Raw genomic sequence first — 26,709 nt, 5'->3', positions numbered from 1 at the left:
AATTCCATCTGCCATTTCTCTGCCCAATTTTCCAGCCTATCTATATCCTGCTGTATTCTCCGACAATGTTCATCGCTATCCGCAAGTCCAGCCACCTTTGTGTCATCCGCAAATTTACTGATCACGCCAGTTGCACCTTCTTCCAAATCATTTATATATATCACAAATAGCAGAGGTCCCAGTACAAAGCCCTACGGAATACCACTGGTCACCGACCTCCAGCCAGAAAAAGACCCTTCCACTGCTACTCTCCGTCTCCTGTGTCCAAGCCAGTTCTCTACCCATCGAGCCACCTCTCCTTTTATCCCATGAGATTTAACCTTTTGCACCAACCTGCCATGAGGGACTTTGTCAAAACGCTTTACTAAAATCCATATAGACAACATCCACAGCCCTTCCCTCATCAACCGTTTTTGTCACCTCCTCAAAAAACCAAATTTGTGAGGCATGACCTCCCTCTTACAAAACCATGCTATCACTAATGAAATTATTCCATTCTAAATGTGCATACATCCTATCTCAAAGAATCCTCTCCATCAATTTCTCTACCACGGACGTCAAGCTCACGGCCTATAATTACCCAGGTTATCCTTGCTACCCTCCTTAAATAACGGTACCACATTCACTATCCTCCAATCCTCAGGGACCTCACGTGTGCGCAATGAAGAGACAAAGATATCTGTCAGAGGCCCAGTAATTTCATCTCTTGTCTCCCTGAGCAGTCTACGATAGATGCCATCAGGCCCTAGGGATTTGTCAGTTTTAATGTTCCCTCAACAACCTAACACTTTCTCCGTTGTAATGGAGATATTCTCTAACGGGACAACACTTCCCTCTGAGACACTCCCAGTCAACACGTCCCTCTCCTTTGTGAATACTGATGCAAATTATTCATTTAGGATCTCCCCTACTTCCTTTGTCCCTGGGCAGTCAGATTTTTTTCCCCTGACAACTCTTTTGTTCCTAACGTATGAATAAAATGCCTTAGGATTCTCCTTAATCCTGTCTGCCAAGATCATTTCATGACCCCTTTTTGCCCTTCTAATTCCCTGTTTGAATTCTTTCCTACTTTCTCTGTATTCCTCTAGTGCTCTGTTATTAGTTGCCTGGACCCAACGTATGCCTCTCTTTTCTTTTTGATCAGATCCTCAATTTCCCTGGTTATCCATGGCTCTTGAATCCTACCTTTCCTATCCTTCCTTGTTACAGGCACACGCCTGTCCTGCAGCCCCATCAACTGCTCCTGAAGAGACTCCCACATGTCAGATGTGGATTTACCTTCGAACAGCTTCTCCCAATCAACGGCCACCAATTCCTGCCTAACCCGGCTATAGTTAGCCTTCCCCCAATTCAGCACCCTACCTGTAGGGCAACACTCATCCTTTTCCATTTCTATCCGAAAGTTAACAGAATTGTGGTCACTATTTGCCACATGTTCCCCTACTGAAACTTTGATGACCTGATCAGGCTCATTCCCCAGTACTAGGTCCAGTATAGCCCCCTCTCTAGTTGGGCTATCTACATATTGTTCCAAAGAACCTTCCTGTACGCATTTCACAAATTCCTCACCGTCCAGACCCCCAGCCCTAAGCACTTTCCAGTCTGTACCAGGGAAATTAAAGTCTCCCACTACAACAACTTTATTTTTTCTGCACCTACCCAGAATCTCCTTCCAAATCCGTTCCTCCACTTCCCTTGGGCTGTTGGGTGGCCTGTAGCATACCCCCAGCATAGTGACTGTGCCCTTCCTGTTTCTGAGCTCCATCCACGGTGACTCGTTACATGACCCTTCTAAATTGTCCACCCTCTGCACTGCTGTAATTTGCTCCCTAACTAATATTGCTACTCCCCTACCTCTTTTAGCCCCTCTTCTGTCTCGCTTAAAACACTTATACCCCGGAATATTCAGCTGTCAGTCCTGTCCTTTTAACCAAGTCTTGGTCACCGCAACCACATGCAAATTTTGCGTAAGCATTAAAGCCCTAAGTTCATCTGTCTTACCTGTTACGCTCCTTGCATTGAAGCAGATGCACTCCAGACCTCCAGGCCCACTTAGTTCATCCTCCTCCAGAATGCTCTTCTTAGCTAGCCTTGGCCTGGCCCCATGCTTGTCCCCAGCCTCTGTGCTTACTGACCTACTGTTTTGATCCCCACCCCCCGCCACATCAGTTTAAACCCTCCCGAAACACTCTAGCAAAACTCCCAGCCAGGATATAAGTTAAGAACGAGAAGTGATCTTATTGAAACATACAACATTCTGTGGGGACTTTATACAATGGATATCCAAAGAATATTTCCTCCTATGGGAGAGATGGAAACTAGGGATTTAATTTAAAAATAACAGGACTGCCTTTTAAAACAGAGTTGAGGAGAACCTTTCCTCTCAAAGGGTCATTGGTATGATGAATTCCCTGCCCCCACACGTAAAGGGAGAGTTAGACAGATTTTCATCCGGCAAGGGAATCAAGGATAATGGAGGGCATGCAAGTACAGCAAACCCTGAAGCAAAGTGGAGCTGAGACTACAACCAGATCAGCCATAATCTTATTGGATAGCTGAGCAGGCTTGAAGGACCAAATGGTTGGTTTCTGCTCCTATGGAGGATCCATCTTGGCCTCTTCCTCATGCCAGTCTTCAGTCAATTTGATTCATTCCATGTGATATCAAGAAACAGTGCTGGATACTGAAAAGGCTGTAATGTCTGACAACATTCCGATTATAGTACTTAAAACTTGTGCTCCAGAACTGGCTGCACCCCAGCCAGGTTGTTCCAGTATAGCTACAACACTAGCATTAACCGAGCAACGTGGAAAATGTCCATGTACATCCTGCACATAAAATGCAGGAGAAATGCAATTAGACCTGATACCATCCTTTTGGTTTACTTGCAAACATCTGCAAAGTGATGGAATGTCTGATTGATTGTGCTATCAAGCAACAGTTCCTCACCAATAACATGCTCTTTGATACTCAGCTGGGTTCTGCCAGAGCCACTCAGCTCCTGAACATATTATGAGCCTTGGTCTAAATGTGGACAGAAGAGCTGAACTCTAGAGGTGAGGCGAGAATGACTGCCCTTGACATTAAGGCACCATTTGACTGAGCAGGCATCAAGCAGTGATAGCAAAACTGGAGTCACTGGGAATCGGGGTGAACTCTCCATTGATCAGTCATATCTAGCACAAAGGAAGATGGTTGTGGTCAAACATCTTAAGTCCCAGGACATTGCTGCAGGAGTTCTTCAGTTTAGAGTCCTAAGCCCAGCTGTTTCATCAACGATCTTCCCTCAATCATCAGGTCAGAAATGGGGATGTGGCTGATGACTTCACAGCGTTCAGCACCAATCTTCAGATTCTGAAGCAGTCAGTATCCATATGCAGTAAAACCTGTACAACACTAATGCTTGTGCTGGTAAGTGGCAAATAAGATTCACGCCAAATAAGTGCCAAGCATTGACCATCTCTAACAAAAGAAAATGTAATTATCTCCCTTTGATTACTGAATCTACCACTTTAAGTTCCTGGGGGGGGTTACCATTGACCAGAAACTGAACAGGACCAGCCATAAAAATACTGTGGCTATAAGTGCTGGGGATTTTGTGGCGAGTACCTCACCTCCTGATTCCCTAAAATCTATCCACAATCCACATGGCACAAGTCAGCAATGTGATGGAATACTCCACTTGCTGAGATGAGTGCAGCTCCAACAACACTCAAGAAGCTTGACATCATCCAAGACAAAGGCAGCCCGCTCGATTGGCATCCCAGTCACCACTTTAAACATCTACTCCCTTGTTAGGGTACCAGAACAGAAATCCCAAAGTACATTTTAAAGCCTGACTAGGCCCCAAAAGTTTTTTTCTATTTTGGCATTAGTGAGACGATCTGTTTCACTCCAGGGTGTGATTCTAATGACATATTAGGAAGCTTTTATCAAAACAAATTTCATTTTAACAATACAGCTTAACTATAATGAATGAATTAGCTTAATGTTTACCAATTGAAATACTTAAACATGACAAGATACAATTCTTAACTGCTAACGTGTCTCTATTGGTTCCTGACGGACAAACATATTTCTCATATCAGGTCCCAAACAGCAGCCTCCAGAGGGGGAGGGGGGGGAGGGGGAGAGAGAGAGAAAGAGAAGCCTCTTGTTTCTTTCAACAGGCTGAAGCTGCCAGTTTTAAAACAAAATAGAACTGGGCATTTCCTCTGCAGGCTTAGCTCTTCCCATCAAGCACATGACTGTCTATTAAACAACCTAATCAAAACCCTACTCTGAAATCTCGGGAAAAAGCAAATAAACAAAAATGCATTAACTCAGCTTAACGTAAACACATCCCTAGTTAAAATCAATCATTAGCCCGCATACTCGGGATGCAAGCTGCCTGTTTTTATATATCAGCACCACGTAAAACAGCTGAATTTTAAACATAACCCTCAAAAGAAACATGATATATTTCTTATAGTCACAATATCACACCCTCTATCACCACTGCACAGTAGCAGTAATATGTACCGTCTACAAGATACACTCCAGCAATTCGCCAAGACTCTGTCAACAATACCTTTCAAACCTATGACCTCCAACCACCTGGAAGGACAAGGGCAGCAAATGCATGGGAACACACAAAGCTACACTCCACCCTCATTTGGAATTATTGTCATTCCTTTACTGTTATTTGGTCAAAACCTTGGAGCCCCCTTCCTAACTGTGGATGTACCTAAACTGCTTGGACTGCAGCAGTTCAAGAAGTTGACTCATCACCACCCTTTCAAGGGCAATAAGAGATAGACAATAAATGCTGGCCCAGACAGTGACATCCCATGAAAGAATAAATTTAAAAAATGAAGCAGCCTTAAAGCTTTTTTGAAATAAGAAGTCCTGGAAATAATTAGCAGGTCATATTGCATTTGTGGAGAGAAACAGAATTAACCTTTCATCAAAGGCAAGGCTCAAAATGTTATTTCATGAGGTAAGACTTCAAGTTGATGGCTTAATAGGTGATTAATTGGTTATCATAATCAAGATCTTTTAAGTACGGATACAGAGAAACCATTTAATCAGGTGGGGATTGAAGCAGAAAATGGCATATGGATACTGACTGCTTCAGAATCTGCAGATTGGTGCTGAACATTGTGAAGTCATCAGTGACATCCCCATTTCTAACCTGATGAGTTAGGTCATTGAGAAATTAAATCCATTCATGCAAAGAGCAGTGAAAAAGTAAATTCACTCCTCCAAGAGACAGTAAATGCCAAACTGAAATTTTGAAGGGTAAGGACACCAAAGATGATGGAACAAAGTCAAATGAATGGAATTCACGGTTAACTATAATCTAATAGAATGGCAAAACAAGCTCCAGAGACATGGAACAAAGGTGGGCAAACCAACGGGCCAGCTATGAGTCTAAGCTGACCAAAGTTCAAAAGGATAGACTAGTGAGCTGTATCAGGGTGCGCAATGAAATAATTCTGAAGATTTATAGGTGCCAATGAGATCAAGGACAAATAGAAATTTATCAAATTCTTTTCTCTTGCAAATCCAGCATGTTGACATTTTGTGCCTTTCATCAGTCCCTGCCAATTTTATATCATAGGAAAACTCCTAGTTTCAGTTTTATAAAAGGCTAAAGCCTCTTAAAATTAAGTTGAAGACTTGCTAAAAAGTATTTCTCAGTAGCATTTGGGATCACTGAGGGGGAAAAGCAAGAAAACTTATTGCAATGATACTTCTTAGAAATGACATGATGGTAAGCTTTGACAGAATCACTGATCTATAAAATCTATACCCAGGCAGCACAGAACGCATAATTCTGTAGCAAGTGATATGTCTTTAAAGTCATGAATTGGGTTAGTTTAGCTTTTGAAAGCAAATTGGAGCTGGTTGGGCCCAACAGATTAATTCAGTCAGATTCGTTTTCCTCCTTTTCCCAAATGGGTGCCAGAAACTTGTTTGCACGGCACCTACAGTGCTCTCAAAACTTACTTTTATGTAACAGCAAATTGGTTGCGTTTTATTTTAATTACAGGTTTAGTTTTGTTAATAGATTACTAGGGCGGGGAAATTTATACTGGGGTTATCCTGGTGACCCACTGCTCTTTGTTCCAAACTCAAGATATTGTTCACAGTAAGTCAGATGATGCACTATTTTGGCATGCACCATGCAAATAGTGTTCTGCTAGGAGGTGGGACAGTATCCACATCAAGGCCACAAATTTCAAACAATAATTAAAAATCCACCACAGATCATTCAGACTTACCACTTAATTTTATGGTCAGGGACTCTGCAAATTAGAACATGCTTGTCAGTTTACATTTCCAACTCAGGAGGTGTGATAAAACTGTGTCACATCTGCAATAGTGTAGAATCTGCAGTGATGCCCGTAGATGTAAATGTACCATTTCTAATACTTTACTCGTTTCACAAAGATGATCATGTTAGATGTCATTCTGCGGTTGGGCAGCACTTTCTGAATAATCCAAGTGTGCTGCTAGTTGCACTAAGAGCCAATTTAATCTAATTATTTAAATTTGTAACATGGCTCATTTATATATGCTGGAAGTGGTATACGTTCACATAAAGAGAGCAAAAGGATTATGTTTAAGCAATGCAGCATGCCTCAATGACGATCCTCCAATGGCTCTGACATCCATCGTTACACAGCGTTTCGAAAGGTTAGTCATGACACAAATCAATTCCTGCTCCCAGAATGCCTGGATCCAATAGTTTGTCCATGGCCACAATAGATCCACAGCACATACCATCTCCCTGGCCCTACATTCAACCCTAGAACACTTAGATAACAAAGACACCTACGTCAGTGCCCAGGGTGTGGGGCTTAAGGGGGGCTAGGGTCATGCTGCAGATAGGATTGGTTGCGACAGAAGTGAGGCCAGCAATCAGGGGGCAGGGGCAGGTAAAGTTAGCCAGGGGCACCTTGGCATGAGGCAGTGCACGGGGAGTGGGGCTTAGGGGGCAGTGGGGGTGGGCAGTCAGACTGGGATCAACTTAATGTGAGATAAGGCCATGGGGGACAGCACTGCGGGGGTCCCAGGCTTACTAGTGATTTAGCTGGCCAGCGAATGGGACGCTGACAATTCAGGGACACTGTGCATGTGCAGAGGCCCACTGGTTTTTGTCTCTTGGGCAGGAATAGGCCCCGCTCCTTGAAATTTAATAATATTCATGGTGATGGCCTCTGCAGCGCACAGAACACAGGAGATTCATCTCTGAACTACCACTGAACAAACCAGCGTGAATTACTCCAGTTTTCCTGCAAATTTATCACGTAGAATTCTTTTGGGAGAATTCTGGTTGAAGAATCCGGTGAACTGACGTGACAACAATAATCTCTCCCTCAACGTCAACAAAACAGAGGAGGTAGTTATCGACTTCAGGAAGCATAGTAGAGGGCATACCCGTCTACATCAATGGGGATGAAGTAGAAACAGTTGAGAACTTCAAGTTTTTAGGTGTCCAGATCATCAACAACCTGTCTTGGTCCCTCCATGTGGACACTATAGTTAAGAAAGCCCACCAATGTCTCTATTTTCTCAGGAGACAAAGGAAATTTGACAGGTCTGCTATAACTCTCACCAACTTCTACAGATGCACCACAGAAAGCATTCGTTCTGGTTGTATCACAGCTTGGTACGGCCCCTGCTCTATCCAAGACTGCAAGAAACTACAAAGGGTCGTGAATGAAGCCCAGTCCATCACTGAAACCAGCCTCCCATCCACTGACATTGTCTACACTTCCCGCTGCCTTGTAAAAGCAGCCAGTATAATCAAGGACCCCACGCACTCCAGACATACTTTCTTTCATCTTCTTCTGTCGGGGAAAAGATACAAAAGTCTGAGATCGCATTCCAACTGACTCAAAAACAGCTTCTTCCTTGCTTTTCAGACTTTTGAATGAATCTATCTCACATTAAGTTGATCTTTCTCTGCACCCTAGCTATGACTCTAACACTACATTCTGCCCTCTCTCTTTTCCTTCCCCATGTACAGTATGCTTTGTCTGTGTAGTGCGCAAGAAACAATACTTTTTACTATATACAAACATGTGACAATAATAAATCAAATCAAATAGTGTTCATTGCAATTCAGAGCACGTGTTGTGTTATTGGGCTGAATTTTACTGTCATCCAGGAGGTGTGGAATGTAACGGACCCAGAATGGAGGACAGCAATAAACCTAGTCAGGAGCAGTGCAGAGGAGGGTTGCAAACCTATTGTGGAGCAGCACATGAGGAGATTAGCGAACCCAGGGCAAATGAACTCGGAGTGGAACAGTGCAGGAAGAGGGCGCAAACCCAATGTAGAGCAGTGCACGTGTGTCTACAGCGCATGGTCAGCACTCAAGGCCACCATTATCAGCACCCTGTGAAGAGACGCCTGGTCATTTGACCGGGAAAACAAAGGTTGGTTTGATGAGAACAACCAAGAGGTCCAGTTGCTGATGAGCTGCAAGGCTTTTCTGAACCTAAAACTGCAACCCAATTCAACAGCAAAAAGCAGCTCTGTAGATGACTGAAGGCCAAGGTCCAGGAAAAAATCTGCAACCTTACGAACAGGTGGTGGTTGGTGAAAGCGCACGAGATCCAGCAGTTAGCTGACAACCATAATGTGCAAGCTTTCTTTAGTGCAGTCAAGACCATCTACTGCCCAAGTGTCCAAGTCATAGCTGACCAAGAACAGAGTAAGACAAAGGTCCCGTCCCTGTCACACAGCACTGTCCCCAGTTATCAAAATTCATTACAAGGCCTTGAACAACATGGACCACTTTCTATCTCTTGGCAGCCCACTGTCAACAAGAACAGACACTGAAAATGAGATTCAACACCACCTTCAGTGCCCAGCAAAGTCTTTAATTGCCTGAGGAAATGTGTGTTTGAAGACCAGGACATCAGATCCAGCACCAAGTTCATGGAGCAGCAATGACATCTGCTCTCCTATGTGATTCAGAGGTACAGACTATGTACAAAAGACATCTCTAAACCCTGGATAAATACCAACAGCACTGCCTCCACAAGATCCTGCAAATTCATTGGCAGTATAGGTGCACCGATGTCAGTATGGTCGCTGAGGCCAACATTCCTAGCACCGAAGTACTGGCCACACTCGATCAGCTCCGCTGGGTGGGCCACCTTGTTGGCATCTCTTACATGTGACTCCCAAAATAAGCACTCAACTTGGAGTTTAACACAACAAGCAAACTCCAGGAGGGCAGAGGAAACACTTAAAGGACACCATCAAAGTCTTGAAAATGTGCAATATCCCCACTGACACCTGGGAATTCCTAGCTCAAGACTGACAAAAGTGGAGGAAAAGCATTTAGGAGGGAGCTGAACATCTCCAGTTTCATCGCTGACAGCAAGCTGAAGCCAACTGTTGTCAGCAAAAGAAGCATGTGGCAACCGAGCCACTCCACCCACTTCAGACTGTAGGTTGCACATTGGATTCACCAGGCACCTAAGAACTCATTTTTATGGTGGAAGCAAGTCGACATCAACTCCAAGGGACTGTCTAAAGAAGAAAGACATAACCATCAGTAAGACAACGGGGAGAGAGTTCACAGTTCTGGCAACACTGGGAAAAAACGGTGTTGGTCAAGCAGTGCACCAGACATTTCTAGAGTCAAGGTTCTGTGGTAACAAGTAATGGTGATATGAAGCTGAAGCTAATGGCCTAGATGCCCGACAACTGTTGTCAGTGGAACAACGGTGTCTATTCTGTTCAGTGGGTAATGAATGGCAGTTACCACGAGGCTATATATGGCTCCTCACCAAGCACGCACTGGAAACAAACCACAATGTGGCCTCAGATCAACGTTGCCAGATGGGTTCCTCAACAGAATCCCCACTGCCATTGAAGAAGAAATGGAAAGACTTCCTGAAGAGAACATGGAAATTCTGGACCCTGAACTGGCCCCTGGGCCATTGCCATGGAAAATTTATTAACAGGGGGTTTGAGTTTAAGAGCCGTGGGGTTATGTTGCAACTATTCTGGATGTTGGTGAGACCACATCTGGAATATTGTGTTCAGTTCTGGTCACCTCACTATAGGAAGGATGTGGAAGCATTGGAGAGAGTGCAGAGGAGATATACCAGGATGCTGCCTGGTTTGGAGGGTAGGTCTTATGAGGAAAGGTTGAGGGAGCTGGGGCTTTTCTCTTTAGAGTGGAGGGGGATGAGAGGCAACTTAATAGGTTTATAAGATGATGAGGGGGATAGATAGAGTAGACGTGCAGAGACTATTTCCTTGGGTGGATGTAGCTGTTACTAGAAGGCATAACTATAAGGTTCATGGTGGGAGATATAGGAGGGATGTCTGAGGTAGATTCTTCAGAGTGGTTGGGGTGTGGAATGCACTGCTTGCTGTAATAGTGGAGTCAGACACTTTAGGAACTTTCAAGCGGTTATTGGATAGGTACATGGAGCACACCAGAATGATAGGGAGTGGGATGGCTCGATCTTGGGTTTGGACATAGCTCGGCACAACATTGAGGGCTGAAGGGCCTGCACTCTGCTGTACTGTTCTATATGCAATCTTCTATGTAAAATTCTGAGCTAGCCCCAGAAGTATCCACCATTAGTGGCTCTGAGTGATCCCCTGGATCACGCAAGATTGAAGATCCTGAGCTTAAGTATTAAATTTCAACATTTATCCAAAAAGACAAAACTTAGGCCCTCCGCTTGGGGATAATGTTTGACAGGCAGATAAAACATCTAGTCTCATGAAAAGTGATATAATTTACAATCGGATTCAAGCGTTGCCCCCTTACAAAAAAATTCAATTTCAGATTGATAGAGCAAACTTCCATTTAGTTTATTAAATCTGAGTCGCATTTTATACTGAGATTAGGGAACATGTTCAACCCAAAAATATTGAGTGGATCTCTAAAATTTCTTACCTCAACATTATAAGCCTTGCAACTTTGCATCCAGTTTTCAGTAGAAAAAGTTACGTTGACTCTTTGTTCAGATCCGTTCTACAAAAATAAGACTAGAGTAAGATCCTTCATTCAAAGTTTCACGTATTTCCAGAGTTGCTGTTATCTCTGGACCTTCCATTGTGTTTTCTGGAAAAAGGATGTAATGCTCCAATAATAGGCACAAGCATATTGATACAATGGTTGGCACTATTGCTTCTCAGTGCCAGAAACCCAAGTTCAATTCCAACCTTGAATGACTGTTTTGAGGGGGGGCTGGGTAAGCTGCTCTTTTGGAGGGTTGGCACTATAGGGGTTCTATAATCCCACCTGCCTCACAAAAATAATTAAACTTTATCCATGATTAACTCATTCCCAAAGCTGCTTAAAGAGCAATGTCTTCATGAGTAGCAAATCTTACAGATTAGTCACTATCTCATTAAGTAACAAAACAGCTCTGAGGGGCTGACGGGCATACTCAACTGAGTGAAAGTTAAAGTTCTGTCAAAATATACAAGATCACATGTACATTATATCACCATGATACTTGTTCCTTGTCCCCAAATGCAAAAAGGGTCAAACATTATTTAATCAAACACTTCACTAAAAATCAATTCTCAGTTGTCCTTAATTCTCCTCTAGGTGGCTGGAACATGTTCAAAATAAGTGAAAGGAATTTGGTAATAGTTGAACTTAAAATTAAAATTTATGAATCTGAATTAGAAGTGTGATGTGACTATCAGAATACTGTTTTATCCATGACAAATTATAAAATTTTTTTTGTAACATTCATGTGCTGAACCTACAAAATAAAAAGCAAATAAAGAATCTGTAAACTTGTTTAGACCTGCATATTTACAGTGGAATCAAGAGGTAATTTTATTTCAAATTTTATTTTCATAGAATCATAGAATGCCTACAGCACAGAAAGACGCCATTAGGCCCATCAAGTCTGCATCAACCACAATCCCATCCAGGCCCTCTACCCACACCCCTACATATTTACCCACTAATCTCAGGACACTAAGGGCAATTTTAGCATGGCCAATCAATGTAACCCGCACATCTTTGGACTGTGGGAGGAAACCGGAGCACCCAGAGGAAACCCACACAGACACAAGGAGAATGTGCAAACTCCACACAGACAGTGACCTAAGCCAGGAATCGAACCCAGGTCCCTGGAGCTGTGAAGCAGCAGTGCTAACTACTGTGCTACCGTGCCACCCCTTTTGTGCTGGTGGACTGACAAGCAGAGTATTTCATTGAGCTGATATAGTGCAACAGACCCACTGAATCAACAGCAGAGATAAACACAAGCTAACTTGTTAAATGAAGATCAGTAATACTAGCATTGTTGGAGAAAAGAGAAATCACCACATCTTTAGACCATTGCTCTACTTAATAAGCAAACCTTTTGCAAAGGAAAAACAACTGCATATACAAATGGCAGGATTTTCCATGCCCCGATGGCATGGTTTGCGGTAACGGAGCCAACCTGCCATGGTGGAGAGAGATTTCCATTTCCTGCCACTGTTAACATGATTTCTCATTCAATGCCTCCTGCCACCAGGAAACCCGAAGTGAGTGTCACCAGCAGCAGAACTGGAAGATCTCACCGGCAAGAAAGGCCAGCAAATTCCGGTCATTACAACCAAAGGAAAAAAGACAGGCTAATTTATGATGGGAGGTCTCTATCGGAAACACTAACCAATCTTTTATCTTTTCAGATATTGACTGAGCAATTTTGGATATCCATACTTACTCTCCCCATTCTAGAATTTGAAAATCTAAAGCTTTTCTTTTTGCAAACAAATCTTCTGATTGTGTTAAAATAAATGCAGAGGCATCATAAAAACCAGCACAAAATTTTACCTTCAAGATACATAGTTGATCACAGAGCTTGCCATCTGAACCATGACTACGCAAACAGACATTGTATTTGTCCGCATACTTTCCAGCCTGGAAGAAGATGGTTGTCATCATCTCACTTTTGATGTATGTGATATTGGGGTTCCACGCACTCCCTGTTGGCAGTAAATGCAGAGAGTGGGAAAATAACAAAATTCTCAATAGAAGTATCTGCCAAATATCTATAGTTACTGTACGTCATATTACCAAAATCCAAATTCCCTCATGTCTTTTCTCCCTGCCCTGTTTGACCTACATCCACAGCCAAGCTATTATACCATAGCATAATACTGAGCAAATTACTGTAATCAGACATTATGGGATGGATCTTTATTTGAGTTAGGACCCCAGCCTCAAAATATTTTCTGGGTCGATCCTGCACAGCTTTAGTATGACAAATATTTGTGATTTTTTAAAAATTAGTGGCTAGAGAGCAGAGATAGGATGAAAAGAGGATAAGAAACGGGGAGGAAAGTAGGTGAGGTAGAAGGTGAGAGGTGCAGAGGAGAGGAGTGGAGCAACTGCAAATTTGCTAAGTGAACTCTGAAGTAAACTTCACTCACCTCTACGTTTGCAGATCTCTGTGTACTTGATTAGGTCATCCTTACAATCTGCAAAAGTATATTCAGATTAGCTCACCCAGTGCCAGGATAAAAGCAAATTATAAACTGCTCTGAAACTTTGCAAAATGGAAACAAAATGCTGTTATATTGAATTTCGTTGTCTGCATTTAATTCACAATCAGGCCTTAAAAGGACTATACTGGGATTCCCCTCATCTGACCTAAACCAATCCCTTTCCATCCATGAATGATACTTGATAGGAACAGCCCCTCAGAAGGGCGAGATGGCCCACTCCTGCTCCTATTTCTTATGTTCTTATGTAAAACTTTTCATTCTGATAGATCACTCAGCAAAAGAAATGTGGACGTCTGTGCTCTCTCTCAATTCCTATTCCTCATTTCTCTCTGTGTTAATCTAGCTATTTGAGATACTTGCTTGCATCAATGCAACACAAAGCTAGATTGGTGCTCATACATCACAATTGCATTTGCAGAATTACTACAAGATTGGACGATACATGTGAATCTTCCCTGTCACTTGTTAACTTAATCTCAAACTTTCTAAATCACTAAATCCAATCTACTCAAGCACTGACTCTAAAATCTCTGGAAATAGTCTATACCATATAGGTGAAAGAAAGTAAACTATGAAAAAAAAAACTTCAATGAGGAAACAAAACATTTTCAGGAAAGATCCTGACCCCTGTGACTGAATTAACCATTAATTAGAATATTAGCCTACTCTGTTTTGATTCTTAACCTAGAATTAGAGTTTCACCACCAACACTTAATAACAATGAACATAATGAATAAATGAATTTACATTTAATGTACATGTCTCTGATTTTTTTGTTTAAAAATTGAGTATTGACATAATTGTTAGTGATGTTTTACAAGAGGTTCAGATCAAAACAGGGTAGAACAACTGAAATGCCACAACTGCTATATAATTGTTAATAACAATCTAACGCTTAAGCAATCAGTAATTCCTCACAGCTAGCACCATGTGCAGTTTCAAGAACATACCAAATACTTCCCAAAAAGTTATTATTGAGCAAACCATATGCATCCTTTTAGCATGAGTCTTGGTAGAGACTCAGCAGATTCTTCACCTGGCCACAGGAAATTCACAACCCAATGAGATCTATGCAAGAAGGGCAAACTGTGGAATTTGACATGAAGAAAGCAAAAGGCGTGACATTTTTCAGTAGTACCACAACCAGTAGCAACCGCATAGACGTACCAGGCACGGTAAAAGTGTATGTTGGACAATCATTGTCTTGATCAATGTTGGCTCTTGGTAAACTGCAGGCAGAAACCCTGTACGTCTGCGCTGGTTCTGCCACAAGTCTCTCCAGTGAGAAGGTCCACTGCAAAAGAACATCAACTGCTTTCAGAAATGATTCTATCCTCCTTATATATCCAGTCTAAAGATGTGCGGTTTAGGTTGACTGGCCGCGCTAAATTATTCCTAGTGTCGGGTAAATACGTGGAGTTACGGGAATAGGGCCCAGATGGAATTGTGGTCAGTGCAAACTCGATGGGCCAAATGGCTTCCTTCTGCACGGTAGGGATTCTATGAAGAATGGAATAAGTAACTAAGATCAACATTAATTGTTTCACTACTATTGTCTATGTTAAGACTTTTGCATTGTTCAGGATGTCATACATGGCAGAAAAATCAAAATTTTAATCATCCCAAATATAGGCCATACACACAAAGCTCAACTGAAACATGCAGCAGACTCCTTTTTTCATTTGTTCCTGGGACGTGGAATTTACTTGCAGTGGGTTGTGAAGTTGTACGAATGAAGTAATGGTATGATGGGAAAATTGGTCAACTACTTGGTACAAAATAAGGAAAACTGACTCCGCATAACCTAAGACATGAATAAGACCGGAGAAGGTTAAGACCTGATAAGGCTGACTCAGCATAACCGAGGACTGCATGAGTACGACAAGGGAAGGTCAGGGATGAAGAAGTCACTGACTTCCTCCTGTTCTATCAAAGGACAAGATAAAGGTATGACTGATGAGGCAAAGAGTTCTAGGAAGTCAGCAGGTTGTACCATGATTTATGACATTGCTTATGACACTACTACTAATCGAATTCCTGAATAAGTTCTGGTCAAGCAAACTGAATGATTATGTATAAATACTGAACTGATTCTTGATGCAAGTGCGGACTTGAGAAGGAATTAGCAAGTCGTAACGACTGCTCTCCAAACTCAAGTTACTGCCAATACTGCATGCAGTTTTTCGTAAATAAAGATACATTATTTTGTCCGAAGTACTTTTGTTGAGTCTCTCTACCAGTCAAGAAGCAGGAAAATTTTCACTTCAACAGGGTGCATGAGCTTTGGACTGTTGCAGTCAATATGGCATAGATACAACCACAGTGCTATCAGGAAGGGTGTTTGTGGATTATGACCCAGCAACAATGAAGTAATGGCGATGTAGTTCCTAGTCAGGATGGTGTGAGACATGAAATTTGCAGGTGGTGGTTTTTCTATGTGTTGGCTGGCCTTGTTCTAGCTGGTAAAAGTCATTGGTTTGGAAGGAGTTGACGTGCTCTATAGATTGTCCCAGGGTTAACCATACAGACAATTCATTTGATTTTAGCTCTCAAACCCACAATTTCAACCAGTAAGAAGGACAAGGGTCACAGATGCATAGAAACATCAGCATCTCTTAAGTTGCCTCTGCGAGTGACACATTATCCCAAATGGGCAGGTATCAATGTTTCTTCATGTTCACCGACTAAAAATCTGGAAATATGGTACGCAACAACGTGCTGAAGGGTCTTTTCTGCGTCGTACGACTCTAATATCATGAGAACATGTGAACAGCAGTTTGAATAAGGTAGCTCAGCACCAATTTTTTGAAGGCAGTAGAGTGGTAGAGAGAGCAAATAAATGTTGGCCTTACGAACAACATACACATCTCAAAATTGAATTTTAAGAGTCCCTCTTTTACAGGGATAGATTCCTGCTCTGCTACTGTTACAGCTGTTAGAGTCCATTCCAGCTTTCTCTAGACTGCTGTGACCCCTTTGTAGCCAAAAAGGCTTCTTAATTTCACAACGTGCAGATATCAAATTCCTTCTTTCATAGAACAGCACAGAAACAGGCCTTTTGGCCCTTCCTGGCTATGCCGAACCATTTTTCTGCCTAGTCCCACTGACTTGCACCTGGACCATATCCCTCCACACCCCTCTCATCCATGTACCTGTCCAAGTTTTTCTTAAATGTTAAAAGTGAGCCTGCTTTCACCACTTCATCTGGCAGCTCATTCCACACTCCCACCACACACTGTGAAGCAGCCCTGCCTAATATTCCCTTTAAACTTTTCCCCCTTCACCCTTAACCCACAACCCACATCCTCTACTTTTTTTCTCCCCTAGCCTCAGTGGAAAAAGCCTGCTTGCATTCACTCTATCTATATCCATCATAATTTTATACACCTCTATCAAATCTCCCTCATTCTTCTACATTCCAGGGAATAAAGTCCTAACCTATTCAACCTTTCTCTGTACCTCAGTTTCTCAAGTCCTGGCAACATTCTTGTAAAACTTCTCTGCATTCTTTCAACCTCATTAATATCCTTCCTGTAATTTGGTGACCAAAACTGCGCACAATACTCTAAATTTGGTCTCACTAATACAACCTCATCATAACATTTCAACTCTTATACTCAATACTTTGATTTATAAAGGCCAATGTACCAAAAGCATTCTTTACGACCCTATCTACCTGTGACACTACTTCTAGGGAATTATGTATCTGTATTTCCAGATCCCTGTGTCCTACTGCATTCTTCCTACTATTTGCCTTGTATGTTCTACTTTGGTTTGTCCTTCCAAAATGCAATACCTCACACTTGTCTGCATTAAACTCCATCTGCCATTTTTCAGTCCATTTTTCTAGCTGGTCTAAAACCTTCTGCAAGTTTTGAAAACCTTCCTCACTGTCCACTACACCTCCAATCTTTGCATCATCAGCAAATTTGCTGATCTAATTTATCACATTATCATCCAGATCACTGATATAGATGACAAACAACAATGGACCCAGCACTGATCCCTGTAGCACACCACTAGTCACAGGCCTCCACTCAGAGAAGCAATCCTCCACCACCACTCTCTGGCTTCTTCCATTGAGCCAATGTCTAATCCAATTTATACCTAGCAATTGAACCTTCCTAACTAACCTCCCATGCGGGACCTTGTCAAAGGCCTTACTGAAATCCATGTAGATAACATCCACTGCCTTCCCTTCATCCACTTTCCTGGTAACCACCTCAAAAAACTCTGCTAGATTGGTTAAACATGACCTACCACGCACAAAGCCATGTTGACTCTCTCTAACAAGTCCCTGTCTATCCAAATATTTGTAGATCCTATCTCTTTGTACTCCTTCCAATAATTTACCTACTACTGATGTCAAACTTACCAGCCTGTAATTTCCCGGATTACTTTTTGAGCCTTTTTTAAACAATATCATTCCAGACATTCAGCCAAATCTTGAAGAAGTCTGTTTTTAGTGGTCAAACAGCCCTCAGCCTTTACCTTCACAACTCTAATGCACTACATGAGCTGTTGCTGTGTATGCCAACCTGCAGGCTTCAGATCACAGGAGACTTAGTTAGCTATGGAAAATGCAAATACAGAAAACCTGAGCTGTAACATCTACAGGACTTTTTGTGGTACGTACCTTCTCTCCTTTTGGATTTACTTGGCTGCTTATCTTGTTATGGAACCGGTATTGAACACATCTTTCTTCTCCACTGCTCTGCTTTTTCACAGAGATCTCAACTCCTTGAGAATACCTTATACTGGCTGCAAAACCCAAAGGTACCAAACTGGTCAAGATGTGTAGCAAAATCAAAACTTCATTCAGCATGAGGAGGTTTAAGGATGCTTTTAATAAACCAGGATGAAATTTGTATTCATTATAGTGAAAGGCATCAGTGACTAGTAATTTTTTTCCTCACACTGTGGCCTGAAGGTCAGCATCCTGTGCATCACATGGTCACACAATCTGTCCACGTATATGGGTGATATAACCAACACAGCAGGATAGAGGTTTTGCTTTGATGTAATCAGTGGCCAGAGTACAAATTACACCCAAGATTGCCATTCTGAGGTGTGTTTTGTTTCCACACACTAGAGTTTACATTCAAACTATTTTGCAAATTGTTAAACGTAAAATCCTCCAGCAGGTGCACGTTTGGGCAGTGTGAACAGAGTTTTTAAAACAAGCAGATAAAACAATTCCTTGATACAGTTAAGTGCAACTTGGTGCAGTTTGATTAACAGAGTTGAAAATTAATTTATTACAAAAATAATGGCCACAATTTTCCGGATTTAAATGCTTCCGGACTTAATCTGGTTCCCGCCCGAAAAGGGCAGGAATGAGATCAGCACATTTAAATGAGTATTGAAATATGTTGAGTCCATTCGATGCTGGATCGTCCCTGCTCCCGGGACCTTCCTGCCCTTGGGCACAGCAGGATGCTTGAGAGAATCACTACTGGTCTCCATAAACAGAGAACAGGTGTGGTGACCATGACAGGGGGGCTTGGAGGTCACTGAAGCCTCCAGTGGTTGGGGATATGGCTGGGCATTGCCCAACTGGCAGCACCAACTTGGCTGATGCAATGATGAGGGGGCTCATGGGGAGGTAGTGGTGGTGGAAAGGGGTCATAAAGAGGGAGAGAGTTCATGAAGAGGGGAGTAATGAGGGGGAATCCATCGAGAGGGTTCCGATGCTCCAACACCAGCGATCTTTGTTGGAGGGGAGGGGGTGGGCAAACATCCCTTCAATGGGGTCATGTGTCCCCGAAGGTCATAGGGAGTAGGATCCTCAATTTAAGATTGGAGTGCCCTAAACGGGCATCTGATCTCAGTGAAACGGGGCATACCAGCACATTTAGGACCCCCTTCAGAACCACTGCAAAACTTAACACTCATACAGAAAATATCTATAGCCAGTGCAAATTATATTGGTTTTTTCACCCAAAATGACACTTGGGGAACGATTTTGTGCCCACACTCTCCCTCTGCAAGAATAGCTGCAGCTGCTCGAAAGCCGGACTACGCAGTTTGCACCAGTGAGTTTCTGCCTTATGATCATATCAGTCCCTCAAAGTGGTGTGAAACATCACAGGATCCAGAAAGCTCATTTTAATATATTTCATAAGGAAGTGCTCATTTCTGGCACTTTACCCCTCATTGGATATTCAGCACACCTAGATGTGAACCTATCGTGGGGGTCTAGCTGGGGTCATAAAGATACATCTCTTCCACCCACTGAAAGGACGTGGTTGTGCCAACCTGTGCCACAGAGCAGGCCTCAACAGGTGCCCCATGGGGGTGCGGGGGCAGAATTCAGTTAGAAGTGGGGGTGGAGAAGGTGCTGACGATCAGTGCTGGGGGAACAGGTACAGAAGTGCAGACTCCAATTGAGTGTGGGACTGAGGGCCCCTGAGACCTTCACGATGGGTTGGAGAAAGGGGTTTACTCAGGTTCTGATTGGGGTGCCAGATCTCTGAGCAGCAGGGTTTTGCCAGCAAGTTGAAATGCCATCCCCCTGTATGTTGGCATGAAAAGCACCCCTTGATTTTTTTTTTGTCAGAATATCCTAATATCTGGAGTGAAAACCAATCGTTTCTCTGGAGAGAAGCATATTGGGTTTTTTTTCCACCAGAAACAACACTTTGCCATTTATTAGTTAGCATAGTTATCACTTTATCAGTAAATTTTTTAAAAATTCAGAAGCTTTTAAAACATAGCTAATAGTGACCTTGTGTTTAAAAACATTAAACTATTTTTCTAAGAGTTTCCTTGAAGGTCCATGAAAGTGATTATTTTAGATTTCTCTTAGTTTAGACAGAACGCAGACACTGACAGAACTAACGGTAGGAAGAGGAATGATAACTTACGCACATGTGAATGCAGATAGAGAATTAAAGCAAGTAGCTACGATTTTCAGACACATAAGCTGATATTTTAAATGCATTTTCAAAGTATTTTACTGTGATTAAACATTTCATTCAATGCAAGGTACCAAAAAGTAGAATGGGAAAGTCGAATAGTTTAAGAGCCAAAGGACTGGGAGCCTTGGTTAGCAGAATCATATCTGGGAGATCATTATAAGGGTACACATTTTGTAAATTTATGAATATTTGGGTCAGAACCCAGACATAAATCAGGTATAACCCTGGACACAGGGACAAATGTCTACTTAAACTTAGAATAGAAATGGAGCATGGTCCCAAGAGGAGTGGGTAACGCCCCAGAGAAAATTTGTAGCTCCAATGTTGAAAAAATACAATGGCGGGTGGGTGGGAAAAAACAATGACAGGCTCTAACTAGTTATTAGGAAGTAAAAGATAATCATCAAGAAATCCAGAGTTTAGAAGAAACTTTTTTACTTAAGTGTGAGAATGTGGAACTCACTACAATAATGAGTAGTTGAAATTAACGGTATATTGCTTTTAAGGGGAAGCCAGATAAGAATGAGAAAGAAGAGAATTGAGAGTTACATTGATGGATTAGACAAGGAAAGATAGGAGGAGGCTCAAATGGAACATAAATTCTGGCACTGACTGGTCAGATCTAAAGGTCTGTTTCTAATGGAGATGAAAATCACACCTGAACAATAGCTGCAGCTGGCTGGAGAGTGACAGCCCAGCATCAGCTATCCCATTCAACTACAGGCAACAAGACGGACAGATAACACAAGGTAATCAAATCTCACCAAAATCTATCACTCTCAAAGAAAAATCTTTCGCTTTTGTGCACTTACCATCTGTTCTCAATTTCCAGCTGATGTTTAGCATAGGCTCTAAGACTCCAGCTGCATTCTCTTTCCTGGTTACATTAACTTGCAAGTCCCTGGGAAATGAAGGTGTCCAGTTGGAAGGTTTCAACCAACTGATATCCAAACAGGAACCTAGTCATGGAAATGAGAAAATACAACATTTTTTCCCACTTTGTTAGTCAATTCTAACTGGAAAAGCAATTGCTTTTAAAAAACATGCCACTCTTCAGTTTCTGAATGTGGTGCTATAAGCCAGGAACGCAACTGTTGTAAAAAAGCAAAGACCAGGCCTCTCCTCACAGTTTCCACAAGTATCCTCTTCTAGTCAGTATTTCAGGATGTGCATTGGTATTGGTTCATGGGTCCTCAAGCATAAAAGGTGGCGATGGTGGAACTATGATGGGTCTTTTAAGGCTTTCAAAATAATAGAAATTTTAAATTGTACTTACCAGTTTCAACAGTACAATCCAGGCCCTGTTTGAAAAAAGACAAAAAAAAAATCATACTTTACGTCTGATAAAATGCAATGCTATGTTGAATGGGTCCTGAACAGAACTGCCCGAGAGAATCACTTGTGAACTATTAGTTAAGTTTTTGGACTTTATTTTTAAAAACAGAAAGCATATTTGCCACATTATTTGTATGATATGCATTTACTTCCTGTCTTCTCTGTTCATCAGACGTATATAATGTATTGCATATTTTGGCATGAAACAACCTATTCTGGACCTGTAACCTGGACCTGATATTGTTGGCTGTAGGATGACTGTTGACTGGAATACTGGAGAAGTCCCTAGTTCACCTTTGACAAGTGCCACACAAGCTTTAGTGTCCACAAACCCAAGCAGCATCAGATCTTGGTTTAATGCCTCCTTCTCAGTACTGTATGGGAATGTTAGTTTTGATAATGCGTTTAAGTTCTGGACAATGGGTTAAATCTAAATTTTCAGATCCATAGGTAAGGAAGTCACGCATTATCAGCCTGAAACAATTATTTTGAAATATGAAGATCATAATAAGGAAGTTAATTATGACATTCAAATTTTCTTGATGAGCCAGTTTTCAATTAGCTTTTGGTAAAGTCACTAAGGTGCAATCTTCTAGAAAAACAATGCGTTGCACAATAATCATCTCTGATGACTCATACACACTGTTGACTTGGAAATTCCCTACTCGTTTTGTCTGGTGTGACAAAATACAAGGGTGCCATTATGCAAATCTGCATTTTTGCCACAAATTCTCACTTGCCAGGAATGCATCGTTGGGAAAAGATCTTACTCCTCATCACAAATATTACTAAACTGACATTCAAGTTACAACAAAGTCATTCTTAGACCCAATCAGCAAAAATAGGTACATTAAATCTATGTATCCCTGGCTTGGAATTTGGTGTACTTTTTGCTGCTGAGACAGTTTGTAGGGGAGACAGTTGTAACTAAGAAAGAAAAAGCTCCCCAGACCAAGGAGAAAAGAATTCAAGTTTAAGTTTATTTATTAGTGTCACAAGTAGGCTTACATTAACAGTGCAGTGAAGTTACTGTGAAAAATCACCTCGTCGCCACACTCCAGTACCTGTTTGGGAGAGTTTGGCATGGCCAATGCACGTAACCAGCACATCTTTCTGACAAGAAAATAATTCAGACACTAGGATTTAAAATTGGTAAGGAGAAGGCAGTGGACAAGCTCACTGTAGTTCACCTGGACTGGATGAGATGTGTCCAAGGAAGTGAGTGTGGAAATTGAGAAGGCACTGGCCATAAATTTTCATCTTCCTTAGACTCATGGGTGGTACTAGAGACTTGGAGAATTATAAATTTTACCCCCTCGATCTAAAAATTATGTAAAGGTAAGCACAACAACTACAGGCCAGCTTGACTTCGGTGACAGGAAAACACTTAAATGGGGCAAAATTAATAATCACACTGCCAAATGAGTTAATTAAGGAGAGCCTGTATGGCTTTCTTAAGGGAAAATTGTGCTTAAGTAATTTGGAGTTTTTTTATGAGGTGACAGCGAGGACTGGTGAGGGCAATACTGTTGATATAGTATTCATGGACGTCTAAAAGACGTTTGATACAGTACCACAGAGTTGTGAACAAAGTTATTGCTCATGGAATAAAACGAGAAGTATTAACATGGATACAAAATTTACCAAGTGACAGGAAACAGTGAGCAATGATTCATGGATGTTTTTCAGGCTGGAGAAAGGTTTGTAGTCGAGTTCCTCAGGGATCAGTATTGGGACTTTTTCCATTAATTACCTAAACTTTGGTGTACAGGGACAATTTCAAATTTGTGGATGATATTAAACTTGGAAGCGTTGTGAACTGTGAGAAGGATAATGTAGAATTTCAAAAGGAGATGGCCAAGTTGGAGGAATGGGCAGACAAGTGACAGATGAAGTTCAATGAGGAGAAGTATGGAGTTGATTCACCTATAATCATGACATCTGCAGAACAGAAGTAAGGAATCGTCTTTCCTCCCTGTAAACCTTGATTCCACCTACTAAGCTTACTAGTTAAAGCAGTCTTTGCCAATTCAACAGTGAAAGCCATCACAGCTACAGAGACAACCTCAACACTTCTTGCTGAATGTATCACAACTTGGTATGGCTCCTGCTCTGAACAAGACAGTAAGAATCAACATAGGGTTGTGAACATAGCCTGGTCCATCACGCAAACCAGCCTCCCATCTATTGACTCCATCTAAACTCCCTGTCTAGGAAAAGTAGCCAGCCTAATCAAGAACCCCATGCACCCCGGACATACTCTCTTCCACCTTCTTCTATCAAGAAAAAGATACAAAAGTCTGAGATCATGTGCCAACCAACTCAAAAACAGCTTCCTCCCAGCTGCTAATCAGACCTTTGAATGGACCTACCATATATCAAGCTGATCTTTCTCTAGATCCTAGCTATGACTGTAACACTATATTCTGTATATTCTTTCTCCCCTACGTATTCTATGAACAAAATGTTTCATCTGTATAGCATGCAAGAAACAACATTTTTCACTGTATACTAATACATGTGACAATAACAAATACCACAATTTCAAAACATACCAGGCCTTCATCGGAAATAGGCTAATCTTGATTTACATTTAGAAGTATTGTTTATATCTTCATATTTAATTATCTTTGTGTGTTACGTGTTGGTAATTTTATATTTTCTTAGGCAACTTCAAGGGCAATGGAGTGAAACAAAATAACCTCTATTTTTTAAGTATTTGCTGCAGGATTATTTTTAATTAAATTTCACACTCCATGGATAAGGAAATACACACACATACAAAACATTGTTCACAAGTAGGTCTACAGAAAGAAACTTAAAGCGTCAGTGACAGGTCATTTCTAACAGGTCCAATAACACGATGGAAACCCATATACAGTTGGGCGATTTAAACTCAGTGCTTTGTTCAAATGACACAGCGTTAGCACCTCACAGTGCTAGGAACCAGGGTTCAATTCCTGGCTTGGGTCACTGTCGGCGCAGTTTGCACATTCTCCCAGTGCCTGCGTGGGTTTCCTCCGGGTGCTCTGGTTTCTTCCTACAGTCTGAAAGATGTGTTGATTAGGTACATTGGCCACGCTAAATTCTCCCTCAGTGTAGCCGAACAGGCGCTAGAGTGTGGCGACTAGGGGATTTTCACAGTAACTTCATTGCAGTGTTAATAATAAGCCTAATTGTGACTAATAAACTTTAAATAGACCCCATTTTTGCTGTGTCAAAGGATGTAATCCAAACTGTGTGAGTTAAAAATTCATATGTCTATTCATATTACCTAAAGGCATTATAAATCCTATCTGCTTGTCTATAATGCACAATCTAAGTTGGAATGAATTAGCATGGTTGGGCATGGGGAGCGATGAAGGGGCCTTATGCTCAACAAAACATCTGGGCTAAAATTCCAGAGAACTGAAGTAGGCAACAAAACTGACTGAATTGTTCAAGAGAAAGCTGACAGGGATTTGATGGGCTGAATGGCTTCCTTCTGTGTCACAAATAATTCTATGAAAGTTTCCCCTAATGAAACTACTATAGAGGACACTTTCATCACTTTGCTGGTGATTGAGAATGAAATAAAGAGTGATAATTTGCTGGATTGGATTAGTTCTGTGTGTAATATATAGGTCATACCTGAGAATTTCCCACATTATCAGGTAGATACCAATGTTGTAGCTGTACTGGAACGACTTGGTTAGAATCATGGCTAGTTCTGGATCATGTCTTCAGTACTATACTGAGATGTTGTCAGGGAGCATTGCCTTTGTTATATGTAACATAATACATTCCTCTTAGTAGCTAAACAAACTTTGTTCTTTTACTTTGTTAGACTTATGTTGAACATCACAACACAAAGATCCCTTTCTTTGGGACCTGTGACACATGAGCAGGGCAAGCAACAGTAAATCAAACCGAATAATCCTTAATGAGAATGTAAACTAGTAAGTATCAATTAGATTATTAGAATACTTAATTCAATGCAAAATTAACAAAAGAAAACAAAATGAGGGGAAGAAAGATGAGAGATTGAACAAAATAGTTATTTCAATTTTTGCAAACTCTCCAATAATACTAAGTACTAAAGGAACGTATCTCCATGCTTGTAAAATTAAACTTTCAGTGCCACAAGTTGTTTGGCAAGAACTTACCACACAGTTAAAAATTCACTTGCATCTGAATGCACCAGTCATTTTTTTCTGTCATGTTTAGTGGGTAACTAGTAAGCAGGTAGCACAACTGAACACTTGTGCTCCAGAACTAGCTGCACCCTAGCTAAGCTATTCCAGTACAGTTTTAACATTGGCATCTACCTGACGTGGAAAATTGCAACGAAACGTCCTGCCCACTGAAAGCAGGGCCAATCCATCCAATTACCACCCTCCTCAGTCTACTCTTGAATACACAAGTTTACCTGCATTCTGGATCAGAAGGCAAACTCTAAAATCTGTCTAGATCAAAAGAGACAAAAATACAACACACTTTGATCAGAGAATTACTCTGATGATGCTGTGCTAGTCATTCAACGGAAAATCAAGGACTCATGGATCTGATGCCCCTAATTTGTTCTTTCTGAAAATATGTGGCTATGGATCAGTGTCATACCTACACTCAAACAAACCCTACTGGAAGTGGTTATCAAATTCTACTACCTTAGGTCCACAGTGACAATCTGTCTCTTGATGCAGAACTTGATACACAGATAAATTAGCTACCACCTTAGGCCAACTCAGAAAAAGTCAAGTTGGCTTTAAAGACCAGAATGCTATGACATCTGTTTTCTCAGCACCTTGTTGCATGGGTGTAGAACATGGATGACTTACAGCCATCAAGGAAGCTCCACTAATTTCATTTTTGCTGTTTGCAGCAATTCTAACTGTCTCGTGGAAGGTAAAAATCACAAATGTGGCAGTCCTCTCAAAAGCAAATCTCCTAAGTATGTCGACATTCATCAAGCAGAGGCAACTTCAGTGCT

At 41.5% G+C, this 26,709-nt stretch overlaps 1 protein-coding gene across 2 annotated transcripts in view; it reads right to left on the bottom strand.

Annotated features, from left to right (window-relative positions):
* The window catches only part of LOC145344096 (interleukin-17 receptor A-like), a 49,676-nt gene that overhangs the window by 17,286 nt on the left and 5,681 nt on the right, over nucleotides 1–26,709 (bottom strand). For both annotated transcript variants that reach the window (XM_080190925.1, XM_080190926.1), the window contains exons 2-8: nucleotides 21,682–21,706; nucleotides 21,218–21,364; nucleotides 18,122–18,246; nucleotides 14,653–14,779; nucleotides 13,411–13,458; nucleotides 12,812–12,963; nucleotides 10,922–10,999 (exon numbers count right to left, since the gene is read on the bottom strand). In XM_080190925.1, coding sequence (XP_080047051.1) covers nucleotides 10,922–10,999; nucleotides 12,812–12,963; nucleotides 13,411–13,458; nucleotides 14,653–14,779; nucleotides 18,122–18,246; nucleotides 21,218–21,364; nucleotides 21,682–21,706 — 702 coding nt within the window. The remainder of the gene's footprint in view (nucleotides 1–10,921; nucleotides 11,000–12,811; nucleotides 12,964–13,410; nucleotides 13,459–14,652; nucleotides 14,780–18,121; nucleotides 18,247–21,217; nucleotides 21,365–21,681; nucleotides 21,707–26,709) is intronic.

Source organism: Carcharhinus amblyrhynchos, chromosome 6, assembly GCF_965287045.1.
Source record: "Carcharhinus amblyrhynchos chromosome 6, sCarAmb.v2.hapA, whole genome shotgun sequence".
Taxonomy (NCBI): domain Eukaryota; kingdom Metazoa; phylum Chordata; class Chondrichthyes; order Carcharhiniformes; family Carcharhinidae; genus Carcharhinus; species Carcharhinus amblyrhynchos.
The sequence above is the reverse complement of the archived record's forward strand: the minus strand, read 5'-3'. Positions and strand labels throughout refer to the sequence as shown.